Source organism: Citrus clementina, unplaced genomic scaffold, assembly GCF_000493195.1.
Source record: "Citrus clementina cultivar Clemenules unplaced genomic scaffold, Citrus_clementina_v1.0 scaffold_6, whole genome shotgun sequence".
Lineage (NCBI taxonomy): Eukaryota > Viridiplantae > Streptophyta > Magnoliopsida > Sapindales > Rutaceae > Citrus > Citrus x clementina.
The window spans coordinates 18,569,025-18,596,939 of record NW_006262139.1 but is presented as its reverse complement, the minus strand read 5'-3'; the positions used below and the strand labels follow the sequence as shown (position 1 = coordinate 18,596,939).

General features: G+C 33.5%; 3 protein-coding genes and 1 pseudogene across 4 annotated transcripts; 1 reads left to right on the top strand and 3 right to left on the bottom strand.

Moving 5' to 3' along the window:
• Positions 1 to 6,898: 6,898 nt before the first annotated feature.
• LOC18039392 (WAT1-related protein At5g07050) lies at positions 6,899 to 10,787 on the bottom strand. The gene is made up of 7 exons (XM_006429736.2): positions 10,612 to 10,787; positions 10,476 to 10,538; positions 10,232 to 10,348; positions 8,195 to 8,435; positions 7,939 to 8,097; positions 7,550 to 7,701; positions 6,899 to 7,034 (listed from the first exon to the last, which is right to left on the bottom strand). Exons 1-7 carry the CDS (start codon positions 10,785 to 10,787, stop codon positions 6,899 to 6,901), a joined length of 1,044 nt encoding a protein of 347 aa, XP_006429799.2.
• A 3,055-nt stretch (positions 10,788 to 13,842) lies between these two features.
• LOC18039102 lies at positions 13,843 to 16,875 on the bottom strand (annotated as a pseudogene).
• Positions 16,876 to 20,625: 3,750 nt separating this feature from the next.
• Positions 20,626 to 25,081, top strand: LOC18039101 (ultraviolet-B receptor UVR8). 2 transcript variants are annotated; one of them, XM_024182343.1, is made up of 6 exons: positions 20,626 to 21,302; positions 21,877 to 22,016; positions 22,629 to 22,823; positions 23,346 to 23,474; positions 23,573 to 23,728; positions 24,965 to 25,081. In XM_024182343.1, the coding sequence occupies exons 1-6, from the start codon at positions 20,770 to 20,772 to the stop codon at positions 24,997 to 24,999; spliced, it is 1,188 nt and encodes a 395-aa protein (XP_024038111.1). In that variant the 5' UTR covers positions 20,626 to 20,769; the 3' UTR covers positions 25,000 to 25,081. The 2 variants fall into 2 exon arrangements, with proteins under 2 accessions (XP_024038111.1, XP_006429797.1); XM_006429734.2 differs by lacking the exon at positions 24,965 to 25,081 and adding an exon at positions 24,313 to 24,932.
• A 1,214-nt stretch (positions 25,082 to 26,295) lies between these two features.
• On the bottom strand, positions 26,296 to 27,567 carry LOC18039100 (leucine-rich repeat receptor-like protein kinase PEPR2). Its single transcript, XM_024182221.1, has one exon. The coding sequence runs from the start codon at positions 27,537 to 27,539 to the stop codon at positions 26,304 to 26,306; it is 1,236 nt and encodes a 411-aa protein (XP_024037989.1). The 5' UTR covers positions 27,540 to 27,567; the 3' UTR covers positions 26,296 to 26,303.
• Positions 27,568 to 27,915: the final 348 nt, after the last annotated feature.

Below are 27,915 nucleotides of genomic sequence, written 5' to 3'. Positions count from 1 at the left end.
GTCATGATTATACGGCTTTAGTGATTCGGTGATTCCGCAACTTTATAGCTAGTGTAGCATAGGAATCCACAATTTTATACACTATACTGGCTCATAGTTTTATATACCATTAGGTAGATAGCATTTTCACTTTCTTAATGATCGATTTTTTATCATGTGAAACGCAAAATGGTGATTAAATCAGAATATAAATTTATTTTTTAATTAATAAAATTATATTATACTATTTAAAAGATAAGTGCCTACTGAAAAATGAATAAGAATCTAAATATTGGGATTGATAGTATTATTTATTCCAAAGTTACCCCACTATAATTATTTCTTTGTAACAAATTAAGATAAACAAGAGAATTGGGGAAAAAAAAGGCAGGCATCCTCTTTTTTTTTTTTATAGCAAACACTATTAAACCATGCGATTTAATAAAGTTATTTTTTCATACACTATAAAATTGTGTAGTTTAATAGCATATTTACAACCACACAGTTTAACCGCGCGTCTTTATGAAAAAAATGAGGATGCTCGCACTAAAGAAGGACCACACACACACACACACACACACATATACCCACACACACATCCTATAAATAGGAGGCCGGTGGTCTTTGGATTTACCCGTGGCTAAACATGGTGGGCTCCACCATGTGCAACCAACCAAAAAATTAAAAAAAAAGAAATTTGAGTATTGAAATTATAGATTAACAATATAAAATTTATATATAATAATTTTATTTTTTAAAAAGATAAGAGATGGATTAGTCCATAATAATTTTTTAGTCTACTATCTTTAAAAATTTAAACTCAAATAGTCAACTAAATGCTACTGTTTGAAAATTATTTGATGAAACTCTAGAAGTTAATAACACTTTTCATTTTAATTAAAAATTTTGCAATTACAATTTTACCCTTCAGTGGTTAAATAAATGACCCTGCGTTTTGTTTCACCTACTTTTGTTTGGAGGCAATCATATGCATATTCCTATATATATATATGATGGAGTTATAGATTAACAATATAGAATTTGTACAACACATCTCTTGATGGGTTTTCAACACTTGATCATAGAATTCTCTGGCCAGAGTGTGTCAACATATTTAGTATGTTGAAAATGATCATTAGAGAAAATCAGTAAGTATCAAGGAACAAGATGTAATTAAATTGATTGGACATTTGAGATATCGATTTAATTAACGATGTGGTACAAATGATTATGCAGTAAAGAAATCAATGTGGCATGGGTCGTATTATTATTCGAAAACACTATCCTAGATAGCATATAATTATGGAGGTCAATTCCAATCTTTTAGTGGAGTAAATTTGGAATTAAATAATTGGGCTAATTTAATTACATGCCTAATTATTGTAGCCACTATTGTATGTACCCATATGATCTATGGGTTAGCTCATTTAATTGACTGCACCGCTACTAGATTAATAAGTAAGATAACTAGTTATTTGGGTTAAAAACCTAAATATATTATTTAGCGGGAGACTCCATTTAATATGCTTGTGTGTAAGGAACCTTATGTTATTTTACAAGGTGGGCCCCTATAACACTAGAACAAGTAATGACACTTTTGGTTTTATTGTTTTTTAATTTAAATCAAATGTGTTTAACATAATTAAAAAATTAATAAATATGGAATCTAGAGTTTCCACCAAATAAAGATATAAAAATGCTTATTTTCTCTAAAAGAAAGAAGCAGCCACATTATACAGATCAGAGAAAAAGATTTTCTCTCTAATTTTGAGAGAAATATTTTCTCTTACTAGTTGCTTTTAGTGACGATAAAGGTGCCCACACGTCAAGTGCAGATCAATCTTGAGTCATAACCTGGAAGATCATTGGTAACATATCGTGATCTAACAAGATTGGTGGTGACAGATTGTGATCTAACAGAAGTGGTGGTACAGATCATGATATGAGAGCCTAGATTAATTCAGTGAAAAAGTAAAATCGGATTGTCAATGTATGATTTTTTAGATTACGAATTCTTATGTGTTGTATGAGATCGGTCCTAAAATTTTTTATAAAAATTAAAAAAATTGATTTTTTTTAACCAACACTCACTTCTCCAGAGTGATCTCATTATCAGATTTCGCAATCTCCAATTTTTTTTTCCTTTATTCTCACGTTCCTTTGCCCATAAAATTACAAACAAGCTAAGAACTATCAATATCGATCTCAGATCCTTAAAAATGTCCAAAAAAAAAAAAGAGTGAAATTAAAGTGATAGAAAAAATAAAGGTACATATTCATTTATTAGTGTCTATAATTTGAGTCATTTACATAATTTATATTTTGTATTTTCAAAAATTGCCAAAAGGTCTCCATTGTATATATGTTTCATTTAAAGTTGCACCTAATTATAGTTTATTTTTCACCTGTTACACGTTATATTTATTTAAATTTCAAGTTATATACTATCGAAATTGTTTTAGGCTTAAAAAGTGAGATGCAACATGTACAAAAGTAACAACAAGATCATTTTTTGGATTTTTTTTTAAATGAGAGGCTACTCAAACTATTTATAATATAAACACTTTTGAAATGCCGTCAGGCCGATTCCCATGCCAACGATGTGGTGAAATTACTAAAATATCCTCGTATGAAGCTGAAAGAATTGCTCCACCAAGGGCAACAAAAGTCCTCGCAATCTTTGCTTGGGCGCTCAGTCTAGATATGTCTAATCTTTCCATTCTAAAACGACAAAAGCAAAATATTCTTGTGTTCAAAACAATAACAATGATAGTAGTAGAGATTCAAGTTTTCAAATAATGATAATAACAGTAGAGATTCAATTTTCTAACATATGCATATCTCCAACCCATCTTCTTCAATTAGTACACAAGCGAGAAGGGCAGGTAAGAACAATAATATTAAAGGATAATTAAATGATCCTTTAGTCCTTGCAGATTGAGTCTAGTTACTCTATATATTTTTAAAATTATAAAAAAATTTGTTATTTGTAGATGCTGGATATATTTTTAAGGGAAATTATCAGCCATATACCCTTAAATGACACCAGTATCAAACGTGCTACTGCTACAATACTTTTCGCTTATATCACTCGTATACCCTAAGTTAACAAAAGAGTTATGGCGTCAACCTTTCCGGTAACTGCCGTTTGCGAGCGCTGACATCATAAGGGTAATCTAGTCTTTTAAAAAAAACGACATGTCATCCCATTTACCTAGTAAAAAACGACATGTCATATGATATATTTTGATAAAAATGACATGTCATCCCATTTATCGGATAATTGTTAATAATTGCTAAAAAAAAAAGATACTTTACGACTGAATATACTCCTCCAAAATTTAACCTAAATAATTGAAGATTTACTCCTCCAAGCTCAAACTTGAATTTTTTATGTTATAATATGTATAATTGTAAATAATATGTTGTTAATAATTTTTTATGGTATAAGATGAATATTTTTTATGGATAATTGTTAATAATATGTACCATTAATAATTCATATTTTTTTAATAAAAAAATGTATTGTTAATAACAAAATAAAAAAAAATTGTGTATTGAAAATTTACATTAATTTTCATGGTAAATTTATTTTTTTACCTTATTTTGAGTTTAAAGGGTAAAATGGTCATTTTGCTCAAATTCTGTTAAGTTCTTAACGGTAGTAAACGGAAAGGTGGACGCCAGAACTCTTTTGTCAACTTAGGGTATACGAGTGATATAAGCGAAAAGTGTTGTAGCACGTTTGATACTGGTGTCATTTAAGGGTATATGGCTGATAATTTCCCTATTTTTAAATATTCAAATGGTATTTTTTTTCCTTGATGTAATTTAAAATTCGAATAAATCTAACATAAAATTGGTGAAAATATAAAATAATTAGATAGATTTAACATAAACATGTATGGACTTTTTAAATTTTTTTAAAATTATAAAACTAATTAGATAATTGGCTCAAACATGATATTGACTAAAGAACATTTATTTTAGTAGGCATTAGCGAAGGAGAGATGAGTAAGAGAATATGAATTCCAAAATGGATAATCCGAATCACCAGCAAAGGATTTTTTTTTTTTTTTTTTAACTGCCAAGATAAAGGTAATGGATGGAAACAACATTGGCCGTGGCTGATGCAAAAGTTAATGAAGTGTACTCTAGGCCTGCGAAGAAAATCGTCCTGCCCAACACGGCACTGAAATACAATTTAAAATAGTTTTAATCAATATAAACCAAACCTCCCAGAGCTCTGATCTTAATACGAGCGAAATATGATCTCTAAATCTGCTATATCAGACCACAACTAGAAACGGAGTACTTACCCTAGTAGACCAAGGAAGAAAATGTCACATAAAACGGATTTGGTGATTTTACTTTCGTTTTTCCTGCAAGAGACGTACAAGAGGAGTATGAAAGCAAATAAAATGTTTGTTGAAGAATTAAGAGGGGTTTAAGTATAAAGAACCTCTCAAAGAGAATTGCAAGAACAGCAGTAGCCAAAAGTGCCAAAAGCATGAGCATAAACCACAAGAACATAGCGACTCATGCCTTTATCCAGGGAAACCTTGGAGACTATGTTGTATCCCCCATAGCAACAACTACAAAATATACTAAGCATGTATGACTTTAATGCTTTCAACATAATTAATCTTCCGGGATCACTGGCTTTGATCAGCAGAATGACGATGAGTGAGCTTGAAAATCAGCCAGCTCCAAAGAAAGAATCTATAAATTTTAACAAATTTCGGAGAAACCTAATTATGCTCGCTTGCATATATGCAATTGAGTACGTTGTATATTGGTTTCACCTCGCTTGAATGCATTTAGAGAGATTTTGTAGGCGAGAGATACGTTGATTCTGTCTATATTGGCCATTTAGTGGGACAATGCTTAATGTTTCAAGAAAATAATAATGCCCATTTTCAGATTCTAGTTGTGGCACTGGGAAAATATCTTTCAAATTTTTTTCTTCTGTCTGTTTGAGTGTAGGATATATGTGGTTGTGTTTCCAATTACTCAATTTATTATATGTTATCGGCCACCACTGCGTTGCACACGGGGTAACAAACCCCCCTGTTTTTCTTCTATTGAAACCACCGTTGAACAATGTTCAATGTCTAATAATTAGACACGTAGTAATTTTTGAGTTACCTCATAATTCGTTAATGAGAGTTCAGGTCATTATCTAACAGACAACTCTTAGCCAAAAACTTCAACTAGTTCATGGAAGCTTTTGAGCTAGTGCTCCCGAGTACGTGCAACAAATATTTCCAAACAAGTAACGGCTTCTGAGTATCGAATAATGAATGCAACAAATGGTTCAATGCAAGAGTTCCCAACGACTAGTCGCGTAATATGTGCAACAAATGGTTCCAAGTAACATGTTCCGGTAATTTTTTTTTTTCCTTGAAGGAAAGTGAATTTCATAAATTAGAACTTAGAAGCAAACATTAATTATACTCATTGGAAATTTTTCTAGCCAAATTACACACTACAAATTTCTCAGGATCCTGAATGAGTTTAATCAACTTGGGGATTCTTTAAATCAACCATTCAATTAAAAAAAAAATTCTAATTTTACGTTCTTGATCCACCAATACATTCAAAATTAAATCTGTAAAAAATATCCCACAGTTACCGATCCCAAAGAATAGTATAAATTCAAAAGTGCAACAATTATATTTCATCCAGATTTTAACTAAAGTTCATAAAACTCTCAAGACGTAGGATTCATCTCTCAATTTGTGCTTGTAAACTCCTGCATCGAAACCATCGACAGCACGATCAAAGTCAAACCTTTCAAAACTGTTGCATGTAGGAATGGATTGTTCATTTAATGAACTCAGATTAGGTTGGATTTCCAATGATTTGTGGGCTTCGACGAAAATTATATTCGGGAATTTAGTAGCGGTTTCTAATTTAAATTTCCAATTTTTTTTAGTAAAATGGAAATTTTGTATCTACGATTTTCGCCGCACCGGCTTTGCCGATTTCCCATTATAATAAGACAAACTACTTCGGTTAGTAACCTAAAAGGCAACATGGCTGGACTCCGTGGTATATGATATGTGTTTAAATATGATGCGTATTCATCATAGTAGGAGGACACATGGAGCTCTCTTGTGCATTAGTGGGGTTAATTTTCTTCAAATATTTAGGATTAAATTTTTATAGACTATGCTAGCACATTTTTTTTCTTTTTTACTAAGGTTTAAATTACAACGTAAATGAGAAATTTTACCCATTAAATACTAATTTTTACCTTCTATTGTTATTTAAATTTAAGTGACCACAGTCACAGACTTCATTCATGTTCAGTTGAGCTACACTCAAGGGACTAATATCATCGGGCTTTTCTCGTAAGTGTGGCAACTCATATGATGGTGATAAGTCCTCACTTAGCCAACCACTCCAACAACACTTCACAGAAGTGAGTTAAACACAAAGGAAGACACCTGTAAAACTTGCAATAGAGGTTCTTGTAAGAAACTAACTATACCAACCACAAAAAACAAAACAACAAAGATCAAAGCAACAAGAACACAATGTTTAACTTTTACAGAAGCATTGACCCCCAGTTTTTCTATTACTCAATAAGAAAAGATTACAATATAGCTCTCAGGTTTTGTGCGCTCAAGGACTCCACTCTCTCTTTACTAGAATTTGGATCACCAACAAGATTCAATAACCAAATATTATACTTAATTGATAAACCACAATTAATTAGGAAAAACAAGAGAATTGAGAAAAAAAAACAATGGAAGATCATGCTTTCTCTCTCTTATACACTATTTTACTTTAATATATATATATATAGAGAGAGAGAGAGAGAGGGATGTATCTGGATCCACAACTTCAGTGAGGATGTTAATAAAGTTGTGGTCGCAGTTGTACAATATTTTGGGCGGAATTACAAAATTTCTCACTTCTCCATAGTGATCTCATTGCCTTCGGCTCTATCAGATTCCATAATCTCCAAACTTTTTCTTCTATTCTCGTATTTCTTTGCCCACAAAATTGCATACATGCCAAGAACTATCAATATCGATCCGAGAATCCTGAAAAAAGTCCAAAAAGAAAGAAAAAAAATAAGAGGGAGAAATTAAAGTGATAGAAAAAATAAGGGTGGATATAGCCATTTATTCCCTACAATTTTTGCCAATCACTCAATTTATTTTTGCATTTTTCAAAAATTACCAAAAGATCTTTATTGTCTATTTGTTTTCACTTAAAGTTGTACATAATTATAATTTCTTTTTCACCTTTTACAGGTTCGATTTATTTAAACTTCAAGTTATATCATATAGAAATATTATTTTAGACTTAAAAAGTGAGATGCAACATGTACAAAAGTAACAAGAAGAGTATTTTTTGGACTTTTTTTTTTAATAAAAAAAGGAGGCTACTCAAACTATTAGTACTTTAAGGACTAAAAGAAGCATTTATTTGAGAAAACAACTAATGACTAGCTATAATATATATATATATATATTTTCGTTAATTTGATTTTATGATTGGAATTATAAATGATTCAAATTTTGAGGTTGGAATTATAAATGAATCAAATACGTACTCTCCCAAGTGCAGTTCTTCTCCCAAAATAAGCAGCCCCATGATGGCTACAATAACCATTGACGATGGCCTAAACGCCGTCGTGAAAACTGGACCCTTTTCTCTTATGACCAATGTTTGAGCATACACTGTGATTCCAAAGACTACAATTCCCTACCCAAAAAAAGAAAAAAAGAAAAAAAAAGACATTTTAAAATAAAATAATCTAGAGTCCTTTGTTATGAATGTATGCACACTGTAAAATTTGAATTTAGCACGTGTGTAAACCTTTTATAAGATCAAATTCACGTTTTAAATCATGACGATGTCCTTATTGAGTAACTATTACACATTTGTATTTGTAAAAGCTTTACCATTCGAAAGATAAAAAGTGTAAAAAAGAAGGCTTACAGAATAAATAGGAGCCAGAAGGGTAATATTCCATGACAATCTCCATGAAGCAGGTTTATGATCAAGAATTACCGTCATGATTGCTGCAAGTAAAGTTCCTGCCAAGCACGATAATGATGTAAGTGTTATTGGTGCTGGATACTTCTTTATTGTCCATGTCTGCAAAAAAAAAAAAAAAAAAAGTAATAAACGAATATGAGTTAATATATACTCTTATAAATTAAATTAGAAAAGATTAATTTATAAAATTAATCACCTGTACGATAAAGAAAGCTGCAAGTGAAAGGTATGAAATGAAGAGCATGAGAGAGCCTTTTATCCAATTCCCGTCCAAGAACACTTTTGAAATGCCGTCAGTCTGATTTCCATGCCGACGATGTGCTGAAATTACTACAATGCCCTTGTACAAAGTTGAAAGAATTGCTCCACCTAAGGCAACGAGAGTCCCTGCAATCTTTGCTTGGGCACTAAGTTTGGATATGTCTAATCTTTCCATTCTGAAATGACAAAAGTAAAATACTCCCGACTAGTTCAAAATGATACTAATAATAATGATAAGGGTAAAAGTTCGTTTAATTCTTATATTTTAAGATTAATAAATCGTTTAATCTCTATATTTTTAAAAGTATCTCAAAATATTTGTGTTGTTAAACTTTGATACTCCTATCATTACTTTTTGTTCTTTTAGCTTGCTTTTACAATATCATTGTCTTACAATAATTTTTATGGACATTAATATAAAGAAAAAATTAAATTAACAATATAACCCAAAAATAAAGTAAAATGAAAATAATATATATTAATTTTTGTGTAATCTCACGTATGCCCAAAAAAAATTAATATTGTAAAAAATTAAATTATCAATTTTTTGACATCAATTAGAATTAATATATTAACTCATTAGTAGAATGTTCCAAAAAAATTAATATATATACTTTTGTTTTTATTTTATTTTTGGGGTTAAATCGGTAATTTAATTTTTGTGGAACACTTTGCTAAGGAGTTAATATATTAACTCTTTTCTTAATGTCCAAAAAACTAGTAATTTTAATTTTTTTTAAATATTAATTTTTGGATATATGTGAGCTTCTACAAAAATTAGAATATATTTTTTGTTTTTGTTTTATTTTTTGGTGCTAAATTGGTAATTTAATTTTTTTATTATTGTTAAAAAAACTAAATATTATTATAAGAGAGCAACATTATAAAAGCAAGTAAAAAAGAACAAAAAGTAATGACAGGTGTGTTAATAATTTAATAGTAGGGATGCTTTGAGATATTTTTAAAAATACAAGGTCTAAACTGATATTAACTTTAAAATATAAAAATTATAAAAGCAACATTATAAAAGCAAGACAAAAGGAACAAAAAATAATGACATGAGTGTTAATAATTTAACAGTAGGGATGCTTTGAGGTATTTTTAAAAATTATCTGTTTAAACAGACATTAACTTTAAAATATAAAAATTAAATGAGCTTTTACCATAATGATAATATTAGTGGATATTCGATTGTTCTAAATAATGATAATAATACTAGAGGGAGAACCGATCTAGTGCATGTTGTCACATATATTATGGTGTGTGACATTACATGTGACAAATTCTCAATGGAAAGCCCTGAGCCTCATGGCTAGGTTAGCTTCCGAAATTGAAGCATGCCACACGTGTTGCCGTGCACCACAACATACACGATAACGTGCATTAGATCAAATGCGATAGTAGACATTCGATTCACTAACATACAAACAAACAAGGTTCAAACCTAAAACCCCTCATCTTCAATTAGTATGCATGGCAGAAGGATAGATATAAAAAAAAAATAATAATAATAAGGATGGTAAATGATCCTATAACTAGAACTTGTAGTTTGAGTCAAGTTAGTTCGTATATTTTTTAAAATGTCTTTGTTATTGTTGTTTTCATACATATTGAATATAATTTTTAAAGGTTAAAACTATATTTTTATTTGATATAATTCAAAATTCAAAAAAATCTAATATGAAGTTGGTGAAAAACATAGAATTATTAGATAGTTTTTAGCCCAAACAGATACGCGTAGAGAGTTTTTGAAAAAATTTTAAAAATGCATGGACTAAGTAAGAGATAATTAGCTCAAATAATTAGCTTAAGCTGTAAGGATTAAAAGAACATTTATCCTAATAATAACAATTTTAGTAGAGTTCGTAAAAACAAATAATTAAGGAAAGTTGATTAGAGAATATGAATCCGCAAAATGGATGATCTGTATCCACAGCAAACGGTCTCTTTTCTATTTAATGTATGTTGATACCTAAACACAACTGCCAAGATAAATGTAATGCATGGAATAATATTGGCCATGGCTGATGCAAAAGTTGGTGAAGTGTACTCTAGGCCAGCAAAGAAAAGCGTCCTGCCCAACACGGCACTGAAATACAATTTAAAATATTTTTAATTAATATAAACCAAACTTACAAGAGTTCTGATCTTGATGCTTGCGGAATTTGATCTCCAGATCTCTTATATCAGACTACGACAAGAAATGGAGTACTTACCCTAGTAGACCAAGGAAGAAAATGTCTCGCAAGATGGATTTGGTGATTTTACTTTTGTTTTTCCTGCAATACAAGATGAGTATAAAAGCAAATAAAAAGATGTTGAAGAATTAAGAGGGGGGTTAGTATAAAGAACCTCTCAAAGAGAATTGCAAGAACAGCAGTAGCCAAAGTGCCAAAAGCATGAGCATAAACCACAAGAACATAGCGACTCATGCCTTTATCCAGGGAAACCTTGGAGATTATGTTCAATCCTGCATAGCAACAACTACAAAATATACTAAGCATATATGGCTTTAATGCTTTCAACATAATTAATCTTCTGGGATCAGTGGCTTTGATCAGCACAATGGCAATGAGTGAGCTTGAAAATCAGCTAGCTCCAAAGCAGAATCTATATATATTAGCAAATTTCGAAGAAATCTAATTATGCTCTCTTGCATATATGCAATTGAGTACTTTATATATTGGTTTCACCTCATTTGATCTAGTGCTTGATGATTAGGATGCTTTTAAAGGGATTTTTACGGCAAGAGACTTATTCCGTCTCTATTGGCCATTTAGTGGGACACTGCTTTATGCTTCACGTAAATAGTAATGTCCATTTTCAGATTTTAATTGTGGTATTGGAAAAAGATCTGTTTATTTGTGTTTCCAATTATTCAATTATTGGAAAAAGATCTTGCTAAGTAAACGTTATAGTATCATTATAATGTCATGATTATATGGCTCTAGTGATTCCGCAACTTTATAGCTAGTATAGCATAGGAATCCACAATTGTGTACATTATACTGGCTCATAGTTTTATGTAGCATTAGGTAGATGGCGTTTTCACTTTCTTAATGATGGCATTTTTTATCATGTGAAATGCAAAATGCTGATTAAATCAGAATATAAATTTAATTTGTAATTAACAAAATTATATTATACTATTTAAAAGAAAGTTCTTGTTGAGAGATAAATAAGAATTTAAATATTTGGGATTGATAGCATTATTTATTCCAAAGTTATCCCTACTATTATTATTTCTTCGTAAAAAATTAAGAAAAACAAGAGAATTGGAAAAAAAAAAAAGACAGACGCCCTCTTTTTTTTTTAATACAAGTACGCTATCAAATTGTGCAGTTTAACAGAATTATTTTTTATGCACTATAAAATTGTGCAGTTTAATAGCGTGTCTACAACCGCACAATTTAACAGTGCACTTTATGGGAAAAAAAATAAGGATGTTTGCACTAAAGAAGGACTCTACACACACACACATCCTATATATAGGAAGCCTGTGGCTGCACATGGTGGGCTCCAACATGTGCAACTAAACAAAATGAAAAAAAGAAATCTAACGGCCCCAAATGAATGTTACCCATATTTGAACAACACCCTCTCTCTCTCTCTCTCTCTCTCTCTCTCTCTCTCTCTCTCTCTATGCGCGCACACACACACACTCTGATCGTCGTCATCCGCCCACACACCACGGTCGCTCTCAATAAGAGTATAGATGGTGGATGAAAGCCCACAAACAAAAGATCGATGGAGAAAGCAACCCCCACAAGTATGAAAGATGTTTGGGAAGTATGAAAAAAGATTTCTTTTGGAGAGTGGCCGTAGAATTAGTTACCTTATGAAGAGATCGTGCGCTCGCCCTTATTTTTTTTTAATGCAAATACGCTGTTAAATCATGCGGCTTAATCAAATTAATTTTCATATATAATCATTCTCAGGTGCGAACACCTTTATTTTTTAAAACAGACACGCTTTTAGGCCGTAAGGTTTAATAGGCTTATTTTTTAATGAACGATAAAATCATGCAGTTTAATAGTATTAAAAGTTAACTCTCTTAACCTACATAGTTTAAAAGCGTGTCCGTATTTATATATAAATCTAACCACTGAAGTGTAGAATTGTAACTGCAAATTTTTTTATTAAAAAGAAAAGTGTTATAAACTTCTAGAGTTTCATCAAATAATTTTCAAGTAGTAACATTTAATCGACTATTTGAATTTAAATTTTGAAAGATAGTAGAATAAAAAATTATTCTGGACTTATCCATCTCTTATCTTTTTAAAAAATAAAATTATTATATAAAAAGTGAGTGGAGAGGGAATATCCCCACCTAATAGTATTAACCAGCACTTAAAAATTAAGAAGAAATTGTATAATTCTTAAAAACATATCTTATATCCATAAAATGTAATTTTTTATGTTTTCTCAGTGTTCACCAACAAGATTCAATAATCAAAGATCGTACTTAATTTATAACCATAAATGATTAAGGGAAAGAAAACAAGATAATTGAGATAAAACAATGGAAGATTATGATTTCTCACTTTGCACATTATATTTTGATTTTTTTTTTTAAATAGAGAGATATCTCGATCCACAACATTAACGATGACGTTAATAAAGTTGTGGTTGTAGTTGTACAATAGTGATCCATTAATTTGGACAGAGTTACCATATTCTCACTTCTCCATAGTGATCTCATTATCAGATTCCACAATCTCCAAATTTTTCCTTTACTCTCATATTCCTTTGCCCATTAAATTACAAACAAGCTAAGAACTAGGGATGGAAAAATCTTTCATGAGTTTGGGGTCCTATGGGGTTCCACCCTAAATGGGGTGAATTTTGAATAATTTGTGGGGAATGAGGTGAGGGATGGGGGAAAAATAATCCCCAAACTCTTAATGGGGTATGGTTTGGTTTGTATTCTCCACCCCACCCCAATCCTCATTATATATAAATATTTTTTCTAATTTTTATTTAATAATTTTTGTTTGAGTCATGATACAACCACAAACTCTTGTATAAACTTATCTTGTACAAATTGATGTGACATTAATTCATTAGTTGAATGAAAATATAAATAATAGAAATAAATCATGTGGGCCAAGAGATATTTAATTCTATTAATGAATTAACGTCACATCAATTTACACAAAATAGGTTTGTACAAAAGTTTGTGGCTATATCATTACTCTTTTTGTTTTATCAATTACAATGTTAGTTAATAAATTTTCTTTTTATTTTTCTTGGCATAAATGGACTACGACTAAAAGAAAATCCTACACTATAATCTTTATTTACCCTAAACTATTGTTATGTTTTCTTTTCTCTCTTAAGTTATTGTTCTGTTCAAACATATTTCAATTTTGATATTGTTTCAAGATATTATTTCAAACATTTGGAGATTTTTAAAAATACTGTAAATACTTATAATATGATAATGATTTTCTTTTAATTTTTAATTTTTAATTTATTGAACTCTTGTATCTATATCTACTATAAAATAAATCAATGGAGAAAGGGGTGGGGATGGAGAAATCATTTGCGACGTGGGGATTCCCCATCCCCATCCCACTAAATTTATTGGGGAATAAGGTGGGGGAATAGAGGCGAAATGTTTAATGGGGTTAGCCTCCCCACCCCCATATCGATCTCAGCATCCTAAAAATGTCAAAAAACAAAGAAAAAAAAAGGGAGCGAAATTAAACCGATAGAAAAAATAAAGGTACATATTCATTTATTAGTGTTTGTAATTTGAGTCATTTACAGAATTTATTTTTTGTATTTTCAGAAATTGCCAAAAGGTCTCCATTGTATATATGTTTCATTTAAAGTTGCAGCTAATTATAGTTTATTTTTCACGTGTTACACGTTATATTTATTTAAATTTCAAGTTATATACTATAGAAATTATTTTAGGCTTAAAAAGTGAGATGCAACATGTACAAAAGTAACAACAAGATCATTTTTTGGATAATTTTTTTTTTAAAAAAAAAATGAGAGGCTACTCAAACTATTAATAATATAAGAACTAAAGAAATATTTTTGATTAACTATAATTTTTCCTCTTTTGGTTATTTTGATTTTGTGATTCAAATACGCACTCTCCCAAGTGCAATTCTTCTCCCAAAACAAGCAGCCCCGTGACAGCTGCAATAACTGTTGACAAAGGCGTAAATGCCGTCATGAAAACTGGACCCTTTTCTCTTATGACCAATGTTTGAGCATACAGTGTGATTCCAAAGACTAAAATTTCCTACACAAAAGGATACAATATTTTATTTTTCAAAGTAACTCAGATAACCTACCATTGAATAGAAGAGATATAGCCTCATGTAAGGTCACATTCAAATTTTAAAACATCGTGATGTCCATAATTTAATAACTAGTTACACATCTGTATTTGTAAAAGCTCTAATATTTTGAAAAATAAAAAAATGTAAAAGAAGGCTTACAGAATAAAGAGGAGCAAGAAGGGTAATGTTCCACGACAATCTCCATGAAGAAGGTTTATGATCAAGAATTGCTGTCGTGATTGCTGCAGCCTGCAAGTAAAGTTCCTGCCAAGCAAGTTAATGATGTAAGAGTTATTGGTGCTGGATACTTCTTTACTGTCCATGCCTGCACAAAAATTATAAACAAATAGGAGTTAATATATATTCATATATACAAATTAAATTAGAAAAGATTAATTTATGCATTTTATGTTATATTAGAGACTTTCATGCATGGTTTGTATTATTTTCAATGCTGATCGAGTTGAAAACATTTGATGATAATTTAATATGAATGATTAAGAAGATGCACGCATGCATTTTCAGTTGTGATGGCTTTATGCCTTAGCTTGTACTGGGTTGTACTGATGTCATGCTTATTAATTTCTTACTCATGGAGTTTGTCATGTTAGCGTTTCTCTTGAAGATTTTTGCAGTATTTTACTTATGATGCGTGTGTGTTTATAGCAAAACAAAATTAATTTAATGACTGGGTAATTATGCATTTGGTTGGGCTAGACGGTCCTTGATTTTTTTTGCCATCCTTTATAGTGGTGGCCAGTTTGATAATTTCGTGTTAATGTGATTGTTGCTAGTTATGTATAGAAATAATTTGTAGTGCTTTCAACTTATACTTTTTTATTAGTTGGATTCTTGTCATGTGTGTATTTACTTTTATATAATTATTTAAAAGTACACATGACAAGAATCCTACATTAGTGGGAGTATGCATATCTTAAAAATTCGTATATCTTAAAAATTCTCCCATGGTTTGAACTTTTATATACATTTAAAATTTGCATGACAAATTGATGGTTATTAGATTAGAATATTAGGGTAGTCAATCTTGAGCATATACTATCAATAATGAACAAGTGACATAGAATACTTAAAGACATGAGAATTGAAATCATGAAAGGAAGCTAACTCCTTAAACTAGTTTCTAAGGGTGTATTTGGGAGCTAGTGAGGTGCTCTACATTTTAAGCTGCAACTGCTGTAGAGTAAAAGCTACAATTCTGGAGTAGAAGTTGAGAACTTCAATTTTCTAACATACGCATATCTCCAACCCCTCTTCTTCAATTAGTACACAGGCGAGAAGGGCAGGTAACAACAGTAATATTAAAGGATAATTAAATGATCCTTTAGTCCTTGCAGATTGAGTCAAGTTACTCCATATATTTTTAAAATTATCAAAAAAAAATTGTTATTTGTAGCTATTAGTTATATTTTTAAAGATTAAAATGGTACTTTTTTTCTTTGATGTAATTTAAAATTTGTATAAATCTAACATAAAATTGGTGAAAAATATAAAATAATTAGATAGATTTTAACATAAACATAGATGTAGGGACTTTTTAATTTTTTTTTTAAATTATAAAAACTAATTAGATAATTGGCTCAAACGTGATATTGACTAAAGAACATTTATTTTAGTAGGCATTAGCAAAGGAGATGAGTGAGAGAATATGAATTCCAAAATGGATAATCCGAATCACCAGAAAAGGATCTCTTTTTTTCCCCCTATTCGATGCATGTTGATACCTGAGTACAGCTGCCAAGAAAGGTAATGGATGGAAACAACATTGGCCAATGGCCGTGGCTGATGCAAAAGTTAATGAAGCGTACTCTAGGCCTGCGAAGAAAATCATCCTGCCCAACACGGCACTGAAATACGATTTAAAATAGTTTTAATCAATATAAACCAAACCTCCCAGAGCTCTGATCTTAATGTGAGCGAAATTTGATCTCTAGATCTGCTATATCAGACCACAACTAGAAATGGAGTACTTACCCTAGTAGACCGAGGAAGAAAATGTCGCACAAAACGCATTTGGTGATTTTACTTTTGTTTTTTCTGCAAGAGACGTACAAGATGAGTATGAAAGCAAATAAAATGTTGTTGAAGAATTAAGAGGGGTTTAAGTATAAAGAACCTCTCAAAGAGAATTGCAAGAACAGCAGTAGCCAAAAGTGCCAAAAGCATGAGCATAAACCACAAGAACATAGCGACTCATGCCTTTATCCAGGGAAACCTTGGAGACTATATGTTGAATCCTGCATAGCAACAACCACAAAATATACTAAGCATGTATATATGGCTTTAATGCCTTCAACATAAATAATCTTCTGGGATCACTGGCTTTGATCAGCAGAATGGCGATGAGTGAGCTTGAAAATCAGCTAACTCCAAAGATGAATCTACAAATTTTAACAAATTTCGGAGAAATCTAATTATGTTCTCTTGCATATATGCAATTGAGTACTTTATATATTGGTTTCACCTCGCTTGAATTTAGAGAGATTTTGTAGGCAAGAGATACGTTGATTCTGTCTATATTGGCCATTTAGTGGGACAATGCTTAATGTTTCAAGAAAATAATAATGCCCATTTTCAGATTCTAGTTGTGGCACTGGGAAAATATCTTTCAAATTTTTTTCTTCTGTCTGTTTGAGTGTAGGATATATGTGGTTGTGTTTCCAATTACTCAATTTATTATATGTTATCGGCCACCACAGCGTTGCACACGGGGCAACAAACCCCCCTGTTTTTCTTCTATTGAAACCACCGTTGAACAATGTTCAATGTCTAATAATTAGACACGTAGTAATTTTTGAGTTACCTCATAATTCGTTAATGAGAGTTCAGGTCATTATCTAACAGACAACTCTTAGCCAAAAATTTCAACTAGTTCATGGAAGCTTGTGAGCTAGTGCTTCCCGAGTACGTGCAACAAATATTTCCAAACAAGTAACGGTTTCTGCGCATCGAATAATGAATGCAACAGATGGTTCAATGCAAGATTTCCGAACGACTAATCGCGTAATATGTGCAACAAATGGTTCCAAGCAACATGTTCTGGTAATTTTTTCTTTCTTCTTTAAGGAAAGTGAATTTCATAAATTGGAATCAAACATTAATTATACTCATTGGAAATTTTTCTAGCCAAATTACACACTACAAATTTCTCAAGATCCTGAATGAGTTTAATCAACTTGGGGATTCTTTAAATCAACCATTCAATTAAAAAAAAATTTTACGTTCTTGATCCACCAAGACATTCAAAATTAAATCTGTAAAAAATATCCCATAGTTACCGATCCCAAAGAATAGTATAAATTCAAAAGTGCAACAATTATATTTCACCCAGATTTTAACTAAAGTTCGTAAAAACTCTCAAGACGTAGGATTCATCTCTGAATTTGTGCTTGTAAACTCCTACATCGAAACCATCGACAGCACGATCAAAGTCAAACCTTTCATAACTGTTGCATCTAGGAATGGATTATTCATTTAATGAACTCAGATTATGTTGGATTTCCAATGATTTGTGGGCCTCGACGAAAATTATATTCGGGAATTTAGTAGCGGTTTCTAATTTAAATTTCCAATTTTTTTTAGTAAAATGGAAATTTTGTATCTACGATTTTCGCCGCACCGGCTTTGCCGATTTCCCATCATAATATCTATTTGTCCTTTGTATTCACATAGATTGGAATGCCTTAAATCCAACGGCTCATTTATAATAAGACAAACTACTTCGGTTAGTAACCTAAAAGGCAACATGGCTGGACTCCGTGGTATATGGTATGTGTTTAAATATGATGCGTATTCATCATAATAGGAGGACACATGGAGCTCTCTTGTGCATTAGTGGGGTTAATTTTCTTCAAATATTTAGGATTAATTTTTTATAGACTATGCTAGCACATTTTTTTCTTTTTTTACTAAGGTTTAAATTACAACGTAAATGAGAAATTTTACCCATTAAATATTAATTTTTACCTCTTATTATTACTTAAACTCAAGTGACCATAGTCACAGACTTCATTCATGTCCAGTTGAGCTGCACTTAAGGGACTAATATCATTGGGCTTTTCTCGTGAGTGTGGCAACTCACATGATGGTGATAAGTCCTCACCTAGCCAACCACTCCAACAACACTTCATAGAAGTGAGTTAAACACAAAGGAAGACACCTGCAAGACTTGCAATAGAGGTTCTCGTAAGAGACTAATTATACCAACCACAAAGAACAAAACAACAAAGATCAAAGCAACAAGAACACAATGTTTAACTTTTACAGAAGCACTGACCCCCAATTTTTCTATTACTCAATAAGAAAAGATTACAATATAGCTCTTAGGTTTTGTGCGCTAAAGGACTCCACTCTCTCTTTACTAGAATCTGGATCCCCCAAAACACACGATTCACCCTTACTATATGTACAAGTTGCAAATGACACCCTTATTTGCCAATGCAAGATGGTGCGTTGCCTTTGCACCACTTCAATTCTTTTCCCCAAAACTAGGTATCACTAAGCATGATGTGAGGAAACACATCTCCACTCCCCCAAAGATAAGGCGGCCGCCACCCACTAGCCTAGAAGCAAAGAAGTGATGAGTAATCACTGCTATCCATTTCCCTTGATGAGTAACCGCCACTACCCACTTCCCTTGTCTCCACTTTTCTAGCCATGTATTACAAGGCCATGATCTTCCACTAATAGCACCAATAACTACCCACTCATGCTAGTTTTTAGGACCCATTTCCAGAGAATTCCAGCCAATATACTCCACATTCAACCCCCATTGCCTGAACACAGCCTATGTCTGTAATTTGAAAGCCTCTCATATTCGCATAGTTTGGCCCCCGTGCATGCTCCCTTGTGTTGCATGTTTGCACGCTACCTTTACATGCTTTTGCGCTACTGTCTAGTGTTATCTCGCATTTTCTCCACTTGGCATGTGTGTGCGCCCTATGCGCCCCGCGCAGTCGGGCGCCCATGTGCTTGAGAGAGGCAGCAAACGCTCTTGTGCGAGCTCCCTCGCGCTTTTCTCAATAGCTTGCACTTGCTGTCACATCCCAGTCCTCGCACTAGTCTTGCCTTACTTTCATGTTACTTCCAAGCACGCCCATGTTTCTGCCACGACTTGGCACAAGGCCATAAACTAGGCTTTGGCATCGCCATCATGGTCTAAGGCGGTGACAAATAACATGCAATTATAAAGTTAATTTTAGATATTCTTGTAGGTTCCTAATGTTTAAAATCAATAAATATGTCATGTAATTTTTTTCTTTAAAGTTTAATCTAATATTTTATCGAGTTTAAATATGAACAAATTTTTAAAGTAATTTTTTGAACTCAAATAAAATTTGTCTAAAACATAAAGTTTTATGGGACTTCAATCTTCAAAGGGTGATTGTCGTGTACCAATAGACTAAAAAATGTAAAATGTTGTCCTTACACGTAATTTATGTTCAAAAGGGGTTTAAGTATTATTATTTTTATTTAAATTTGGGTGGTGATATTCACCATTTTAATCCTCTTTAATTATTTAAATTTATGACACAAAAGCATATATTTTAAATAATTTAGTCCTTCGTATTATAAAAATAAAATAATAAAATAAAAATTGTATTAAAACAACATTAGTGATCAGTAAATAAACTTATGTAAAGAGTTTGACACAATTAATTAATTGTTTAAAATTTTACTTTAGCTTAAATTTTTCAAATAATGTGTGTATATATATATATATATATATATATATATATATATAAAGGGATGAATTTACACATTGTGGAGTGAAAAAATCGCACCCTGCAATTACACCAGCCTAAAGTTTAAACTGACATGTCGTACAACCTTCACGTCGAATGAAAAGTTCACACCGCATGAGGGATATTCTTTACAAATTAAACCGACTCATCGTAACACTTTTACTTCCCAGTAAAAGACGTACCAAATGTCGTATTAAAAAAAAATAAGTCACACGACTGTCATGTTGTATAACCAATAAAAGTTAAACCGACAGGTCGTTGAACACAAATTTTTATTTTTATGTTTTTCCCAAAATCATGTTTCATCTTCTATGTAGCCTCTGTTAGCAACTCTGCTGCAATTTCACATTCAAAACCTAAACTTGGAACTGAACCGAAGCCAAAGCCGGTAATTTCACTGCTTCAACTTTGGCTTTTGTCACACACAAATTTAAAATTCTTCAACTTCAATGCTTCTTCGCCAACGCCTCACAACTCTCACTCGCAGCGTCTCCTCTTCATCACCCACCAGATACAAAGCTCCCACTCTCTACAAAAACCCAGAAATCGACAACCCAAATGAGGACCGAAAGAATGCCGTAACTCTCCAGGTCCTCTCATGGGGCCGAGGCGCCTCTGGCCAACTTGGCGTAGGCACTGAAGAATCGGGACTTTACCCTGGCCCAGTTGCAAATCTCATTTTGTCTGAACCCTATTTTCTCGCACAGACTCCAGGCAAGCTTGTTAGCGATTGTAATCGTGACGGGAATAAAAACGGTGAAGTGGATATTGGGATTTCATGTGGGTTGTTTCATTCTGGGTTGGTGGTGAACGGGAAGTTGTGGATTTGGGGCAAAGGAGATGGCGGGCGGCTTGGATTTGGGCATGAGGATGCTGCGTTTGTGCCTACTTTGAATCCTTATTTGGATGATCCTGTTCGTTGTATTGCTCTTGGTGGAGTTCATTCTGTTGCTCTTACTTCACTTGGTCAGCTTTTCACTTGGTCAGTGCTTAATCCACTCTGCAATTTTTTTAAAATTAAATCTCTTTTGTTTAGTAAATGTGGGTATGTTTCGGTATCTTGAAAGTGCCGTGGCTTTTATTCTCTGTAGTTGTTGAGGAATGTAATCGCTATTTTCACGCATAAGTGGGTAAATAATCTGCAAAAAGTTATTGGCCGAATAAAATGAGAATGTTTTACTAATGTACTTCCAGAGTTAGGTAGAAGCAAAGAGTTAGCTGCTAGGTAAAAGTTGGTGTTTACCAACCATTCCAGTTGTGTTGCTCTCAATACATGCCACTTAAAGTCTCTTTAATTTTGTAAAATGTGCGTGGTTATTCAATAATTATAACCTTTTTATTAGATATTCAATATTTATAATTTGATGACTGTCCCAATACAACCGGTAGACATGATGATTCATGGGGTTCTAGTGTGTTGTGTTTGGGTGGAGAAAGATTAAAGAAAAGGGAAGGAAGACATCTGTTTATATGTATTTGCACAATTGATGTATTTACTTGAACATTTGTTTATTCCAATGACGTAATGGTTCTATCATTAGAAATGAAGTTTGCAGGGGTTATGGTGGTTTTGGTGCACTTGGGCATTCTGTCTATCATAGAGAGCTGTTCCCTAGATTGGTGGAAGGAGCTTGGGAAGGGAAAATAAAGCATATGGCAACCAGTGGGATGCACACTGCTGCTATTACTGAGTCAGGTTTGTTGTATTGTAATAATTATTATTATTCTTTGTGCTTACTTGCATTACAAATAGAGTGGATTTGTATGTAATTTATGGCAATTTTTTGTGGAGGGATGGCCACTTCTGCTATTTCAATCTAAGGATTTTGTTTTGTGTTAGAGCTTTCTTGTGGGATCACCGAATTTGTTGCGTGTAATAGAACTTTGTCAAAGAACTCTGTCTTGACTCTTGAGACCATCTGAATCTGGTATGGTTACTGTGTGATTATCCTTCAAGAGTTTTAATACATAGGACAGAAAGTATACTCATTAGTTAATGCTACAAACATATCACTGGTGTGAAATATGATTTGTCTGATTCTATGTTAAGCATTTCCATTTGTTTCTAGACTCACTCTGTTGCAGACCCCCAGACATAGAATGTATCACATTTGTGAACACAAATGTAGCTGACTAGTTGTCTGAGTGTTGTATAAATTTTCTCTTTCTATTTTGTATAAATCTTCAGTTATATAATTAGATTAAATGTTCTTCAGTTATTTCATTAGTTGTCTCATATTTGTTACGAAATGAAAAAAAGAAAGCATGTAGGTATCTGAATTTTCTGTCTATTACTGGTTAAATATAGGAGAACTCTATACCTGGGGTCGAGATGAAGGTGAAGGAAGATTGGGTCTTGGTCCCGGTCGGGGCCCAAATGAGGCTGGAGGACTTAGTATCCCTTCAAAAGTCAAAGCATTACCCGTGCCTGTGGCTGCTGTTTCTTGTGGTGGATTTTTCACTATGGTGCTGACAGAGGAAGGGCAGCTTTGGAATTGGGGAGGTACTCGTGTATTTCTTTCCTCTAAACTGTGTCTTTGTTTCTAGTCAGTATGGCCCAGTAAGTTATCAGGTGGAAATTTTCATAATTTCTTTGATTTTATTGAATAAATCTAAAGGAGTTATGCATTTGGTTTCGAATAAATCTAGTTTATTTGGTCTTAAAAGCAGAATTACCTTTGTGAATAGAGTATTATTGCAGTTTAAAAGCTCTTGCTGATTTGCTCAAATACTATAGAGCCTGAAATCTATGCATGGGTTTGGCTGCGGAGGGGAATGGGTTGCTCTCAGGCTATAAAGAGAAAAAAAGAAAAAGAGAAAAAAAAAATACCTGGGGTTTTACATGAATATTTCTGGCTTTTCCTGAGTAAAATAATAGGCAACCATGCCTTTTTTTTCCCTTTCCTCTCTCTCCCTTGTAATTTTATTCTAAAGGTTAAGACTTTAGCTTTGTTAAAATGTTATTTTACTCTGGTTCAATAGCATAGTGACATTATTTTGGGACTTCTTTGTGTTTTTCATTCAGCAAATTCTAACTATGAGCTTGGAAGAGGTGATAGGGTTGGTGGTTGGAAACCCAAACTCCTTCCTAATCTTGAAGATGTTCGCATCATTCAGATAGCAAATGGCGGTTATCACTCCCTGGCACTAACTGGTAAAATAGTTGGGAATTTTACATGAGTCTTTGCTCCCTACTGTCCCTTTTTAGGTTGTATACTAATACTAATATTCTTTCATGATGTGTAATTTCAGATGACGGCAAAGTTTTTTCGTGGGGCTATGGTGGACATGGTCAATTGGGTCATTCTTTTACCCAAAATCAGAAAGTACCTATGGTCATTGAAGCTTTAGCTGATGAGTTTGTAACCCACATTGCTTGTGGAGGATCAACTTCAGCAGCTGTAACTGGTAAAAGAAGCTACATTATTCTTGATATTGTTATCGTTATTGTTAGGTCATAGAAGGTGCACAGCATACTAGTATATACATGCTTCACATCCTTCAATCCAAAAATAGATGTGATCTCATAGATAATATTAAAATACTCCAGCAACAGTTCTGCATAACTTTCATTTGCGTTGCTTTTTGACCCTCTATATATACATTCCTAGGATCTTTTATGCGGTTCCTAGAACCTTTGTATTGAAATTTAATCTGGAATCTAGCCATGCATGTTGCTAGACCTAATCAGCATATTATCAACATATAACATCAAGGAAATGAAAATTATCAATAAACATCTCAGATTAGACAAAACCATCGAAACTGCTTCGCATTCAGCAGATCTGCCAATTGCCTCAACTGTAATATGGTACTAGGAATTATCATAGATATGATTAGATGTAACAAAAATTGAATTTATCTAGTCCGTAAGTAAATCATATAAAAGAAAATTTGAGTAATTACTTTTTATTTGGAATCAAGCTGAACAAATCATAGTGTCATAATTGATTTAAGACACTCATGTTCATCGATATTATGTTTGCATTCAGAGAAAGGGAAGTTATATATGTGGGGAAATGCCAAAGATTCTCAATTGGGAGTTCCTGGGCTGCCGGTGGTGCAGCCATGTCCGGTTGAAGTCAATTTTCTAATGGAGGATGGCGGATTGGGTTCTCATCATGTGCTATCAGTTGCAGTTGGTGCATCTCACGCCATGTGTTTAGTCTTGAGGTCATAGTTTTACAGATGGTATTGGAACTACAAGGTTTTCTCAACATATTGCGGTTTCACAGAGCTTAAACAGCAATTACAATGAAGATAGAATTTTGAGTTTTTTTTTTATGAGGAAAAACAAATGTAGACGAAGCATTTGTGCGGTGTATTTAGACGAAGCATTTGAGTTTTAGAGATTGCTAGCCATGCATGTTTGACATTCTCTTGCAGCTGGGTCTGGTAGAGAATTTTGGGCACTATAATCTCTTGTAATGCCTGTTGTCCCTTTCTCAGCTGTAAAATTTTCTAGTAGCAACATTTCTCTCTGTTGAAATTTGATGGGGAAAAAAATGGCAGTTTTTTCACTTGCTGTAATTGATGGAAAATAAATGACCTTACTGGAGAAATATTTCGTAGGCTTAATAATGTTTATTTTGTCACATTTATTTTTGCATCATTTTGATATGCAGCCATGGTCCATTCTTATAGGTTCACATCGGGACAGACCCTTGGACCCACGGTGAGAAGCAAACAAACCGATGAATGCGCAAGCCTGCACTCCTAGACAAAAGAAGCGCGTGTGGACCACTTGAGTTTGTTCGATGTGTGACAAACTTTAATAAATCCATTATCGTATTATCCTCATCAACTCTCACTTTCACACTTTTCATGAAAAAACTTTAAATGATAAATAGTTAACATGAGTGACAATTTTGAATATTATTGATTAGATAAAAGATCCGGCTACAGTACCACAGTGGTACCGTGCCACTTCTTTTATTTTTTATGACTGTATTATTGTAAATGTTCATGTAATCCCTTTCATTTATTTTTATTTAAACTTTGTTTCATAAATATTAAGTTAATTTCTCCCAAACCCGTGAATCCTTCAACGGCCGATCAACGGCAAATTAGCTCCTAGGGTGGCTGTGTCTGGTCGTAAAAAACAAAGGGAATTGTGGGGAACAAAATCCAGGTGGTGGTGTCACCGGAAACCGGCAAAATTGTGGCGAATTGAAGCATCTTTTCACGGCTTCGATCGGCAGCTTTTCGAACACTTTCCGGCGACAAGGATGGCATGGAGATGATCGGCATCGCACGAGCTTCCGATCGGTACCAACCTTGGCCGGTGGAGTGGTCGGAAACGGAAACGGCATACGGGTCGGGTTTGCGGGTTCGGTTTGACCCGATTCTTTTTGCTACAAGGATGACATGGAGATGACCGGCGTCGCACGATCTTTCGATCGGTACCAACCTTGGCTGGTGGAGTGGCTGGAAATGAAAACGGAATCCAGGTTGGGTTTACGAGTTCGGGTCGATCTAATTCTTTTCCTTGTTAATTATTTAATCTCAAAATTATAAAGAGTGGGGTATTGTGGTATAGGTATAATATAGAATAAAAATTTATAAATAATAAATAACACAAGGTGCTAATTAAAATATTTATATGGATGTAGTAGAAATTAATTTAATATTTATAAAGTAAAGCTTAAATAAAAATGAGTGAAGGGGGTTATATGAAAATTTATAATAACACAGTCATAAAAAACAAAAGAAGTGGCACGGTACCACTGTGGTACCGTAGCCGGATCCTTAAATAGTAGTTTCAAATTTCTATAGCAATAGTAAAATGTATCATATACAAGAATGATAGAACAAGAATATTTCACATGTAACCAAATATATTTTTTTAATATTGCAAAAATATGATTACAAAACCAAATATACTTTCATAACAAAAACAGAGCACGCATTTAATGTAATTAACAAATATTGTTACTTTTTTTTTTTCTATCGTATAATGTATAACAAATCTATATTATATGAATTAATCTATGTTGCTACGATTATTAAACACCGAACACTGCGACGCCGGCCTTGAGAGCTGCACGCCGGCACTGGCGGGGCATGACGCGAGCCCAACCGGAGGCACCATACAGTTATAGGACAAGCACAACGACACCGTATCAGGCAACTCCATTCCGGGCTCCAACGGAAACTTTGATAAATAATTGTGTTGCAAGTACAATGTTCTGGTGGTACCTTCGTACACGCTCTTAATGTATTCCCACGGCACGATCCCCATCAGACGGTTATTGTTCAAGAACAAGCTCTCAACTCCCGCCAAAACCGGAGATAATTCGCCCGTTAAAAAGTTGTGGCTCAAATCAACAATAGATCCCCCACCGTATGATGCCGATGTTGTGGGGTCCCCGATTAACTTTGATGGGACCCGACCAGATAAATTGTTCCGTTGCAAAAACATTGATGATAGCGTGGGATTAAATAGCTCGGCCGGGATGGGCCCACTGAATTGGTTCATGCTTAAGTCGAGGTACACTAACTCTGAGAGTAGCGCTAACCCGTTAAGTGGGCCCCGCATTGAATTGCGAGAGACCGATAGATAACGGAGACTTGACGGCAGTTTTTTCCACGGTCCGGCGAGTAAGTTATTTTTTAAATCTAAATGAAGCAACTGAGCCGACATGGCTGGTAACTCGCCGGACAACGAATTTGAGGCCAAAATGAGAACTTTCAACTCGGGAAGACTCGTTAAACTAGGTGGGACTGACCCAGTGAGTTGGTTGTAACTCAGGTCGAGTGTATGCAAGCTTCTGAGTGAAGAAAATGAACCAGGTATTGAACCGGTTAAGCGGTTGTTGGTTAAGGAGAGGACTCTGAGGTTGGTGAGCCAACTCAGCTCAGGTGGTATGGGACCGGTGACGAGTCCGGGGAAAAGGACGAGTTGGGTTAATTCGGCGAGGTCTGAAATGGAAGGGGAGAGTGAACCGGCGAGGCCAGATGAGCCGGAAAGGCCGGTTCCGAGAGTAAGAGTGGAGACACGGTTGAGTGAGCAGGTGATGCCTGAGAAAGTGGAGCAGGGATCCGGTGCGGTAAGGTTCCAAGTGGAGAAGAAGTTGCTGCCTGGAATGTCAGTGAGCGTGCTCTTGATGGCTGCTAAAGCTGCTAAATCAACTGCGTTGATCTTGTGATCATGTTGTTGTTGGGACGGAGGGGCAATGTGAAGAATGAGAAGCAGAGTGAGAAGTAGAGGAAGAGCCATGGGAAGGCTTCGTATGAAAGAAATGAAAAATTTTCGGACAAGAGAGTGAAGGAGTTCAGAGTTTGTGGTAATAAGGTTACCGGGCTACAGGACCTGAAGCTAGAGATCGCACGGGGCCAATGAAAAAGTGACACGTATTATGAACATATGGTATCACAACCATAAAAGAATAATCAAATGTATCTTGTCAAAGTACGAGTTGATGACATTGACGGATGTTTTGATATGAAATTATGTATTCATGCAAATCTAAGAGTGATTTCTATGAGGAGCCTGTTAGCTTACATTACATAACTTACATAATTTTTTTCACAATCGTTTAATAAAAATTTATCAATTATAAAAATATAAGGTAATAAAATTATATTATTTTTAC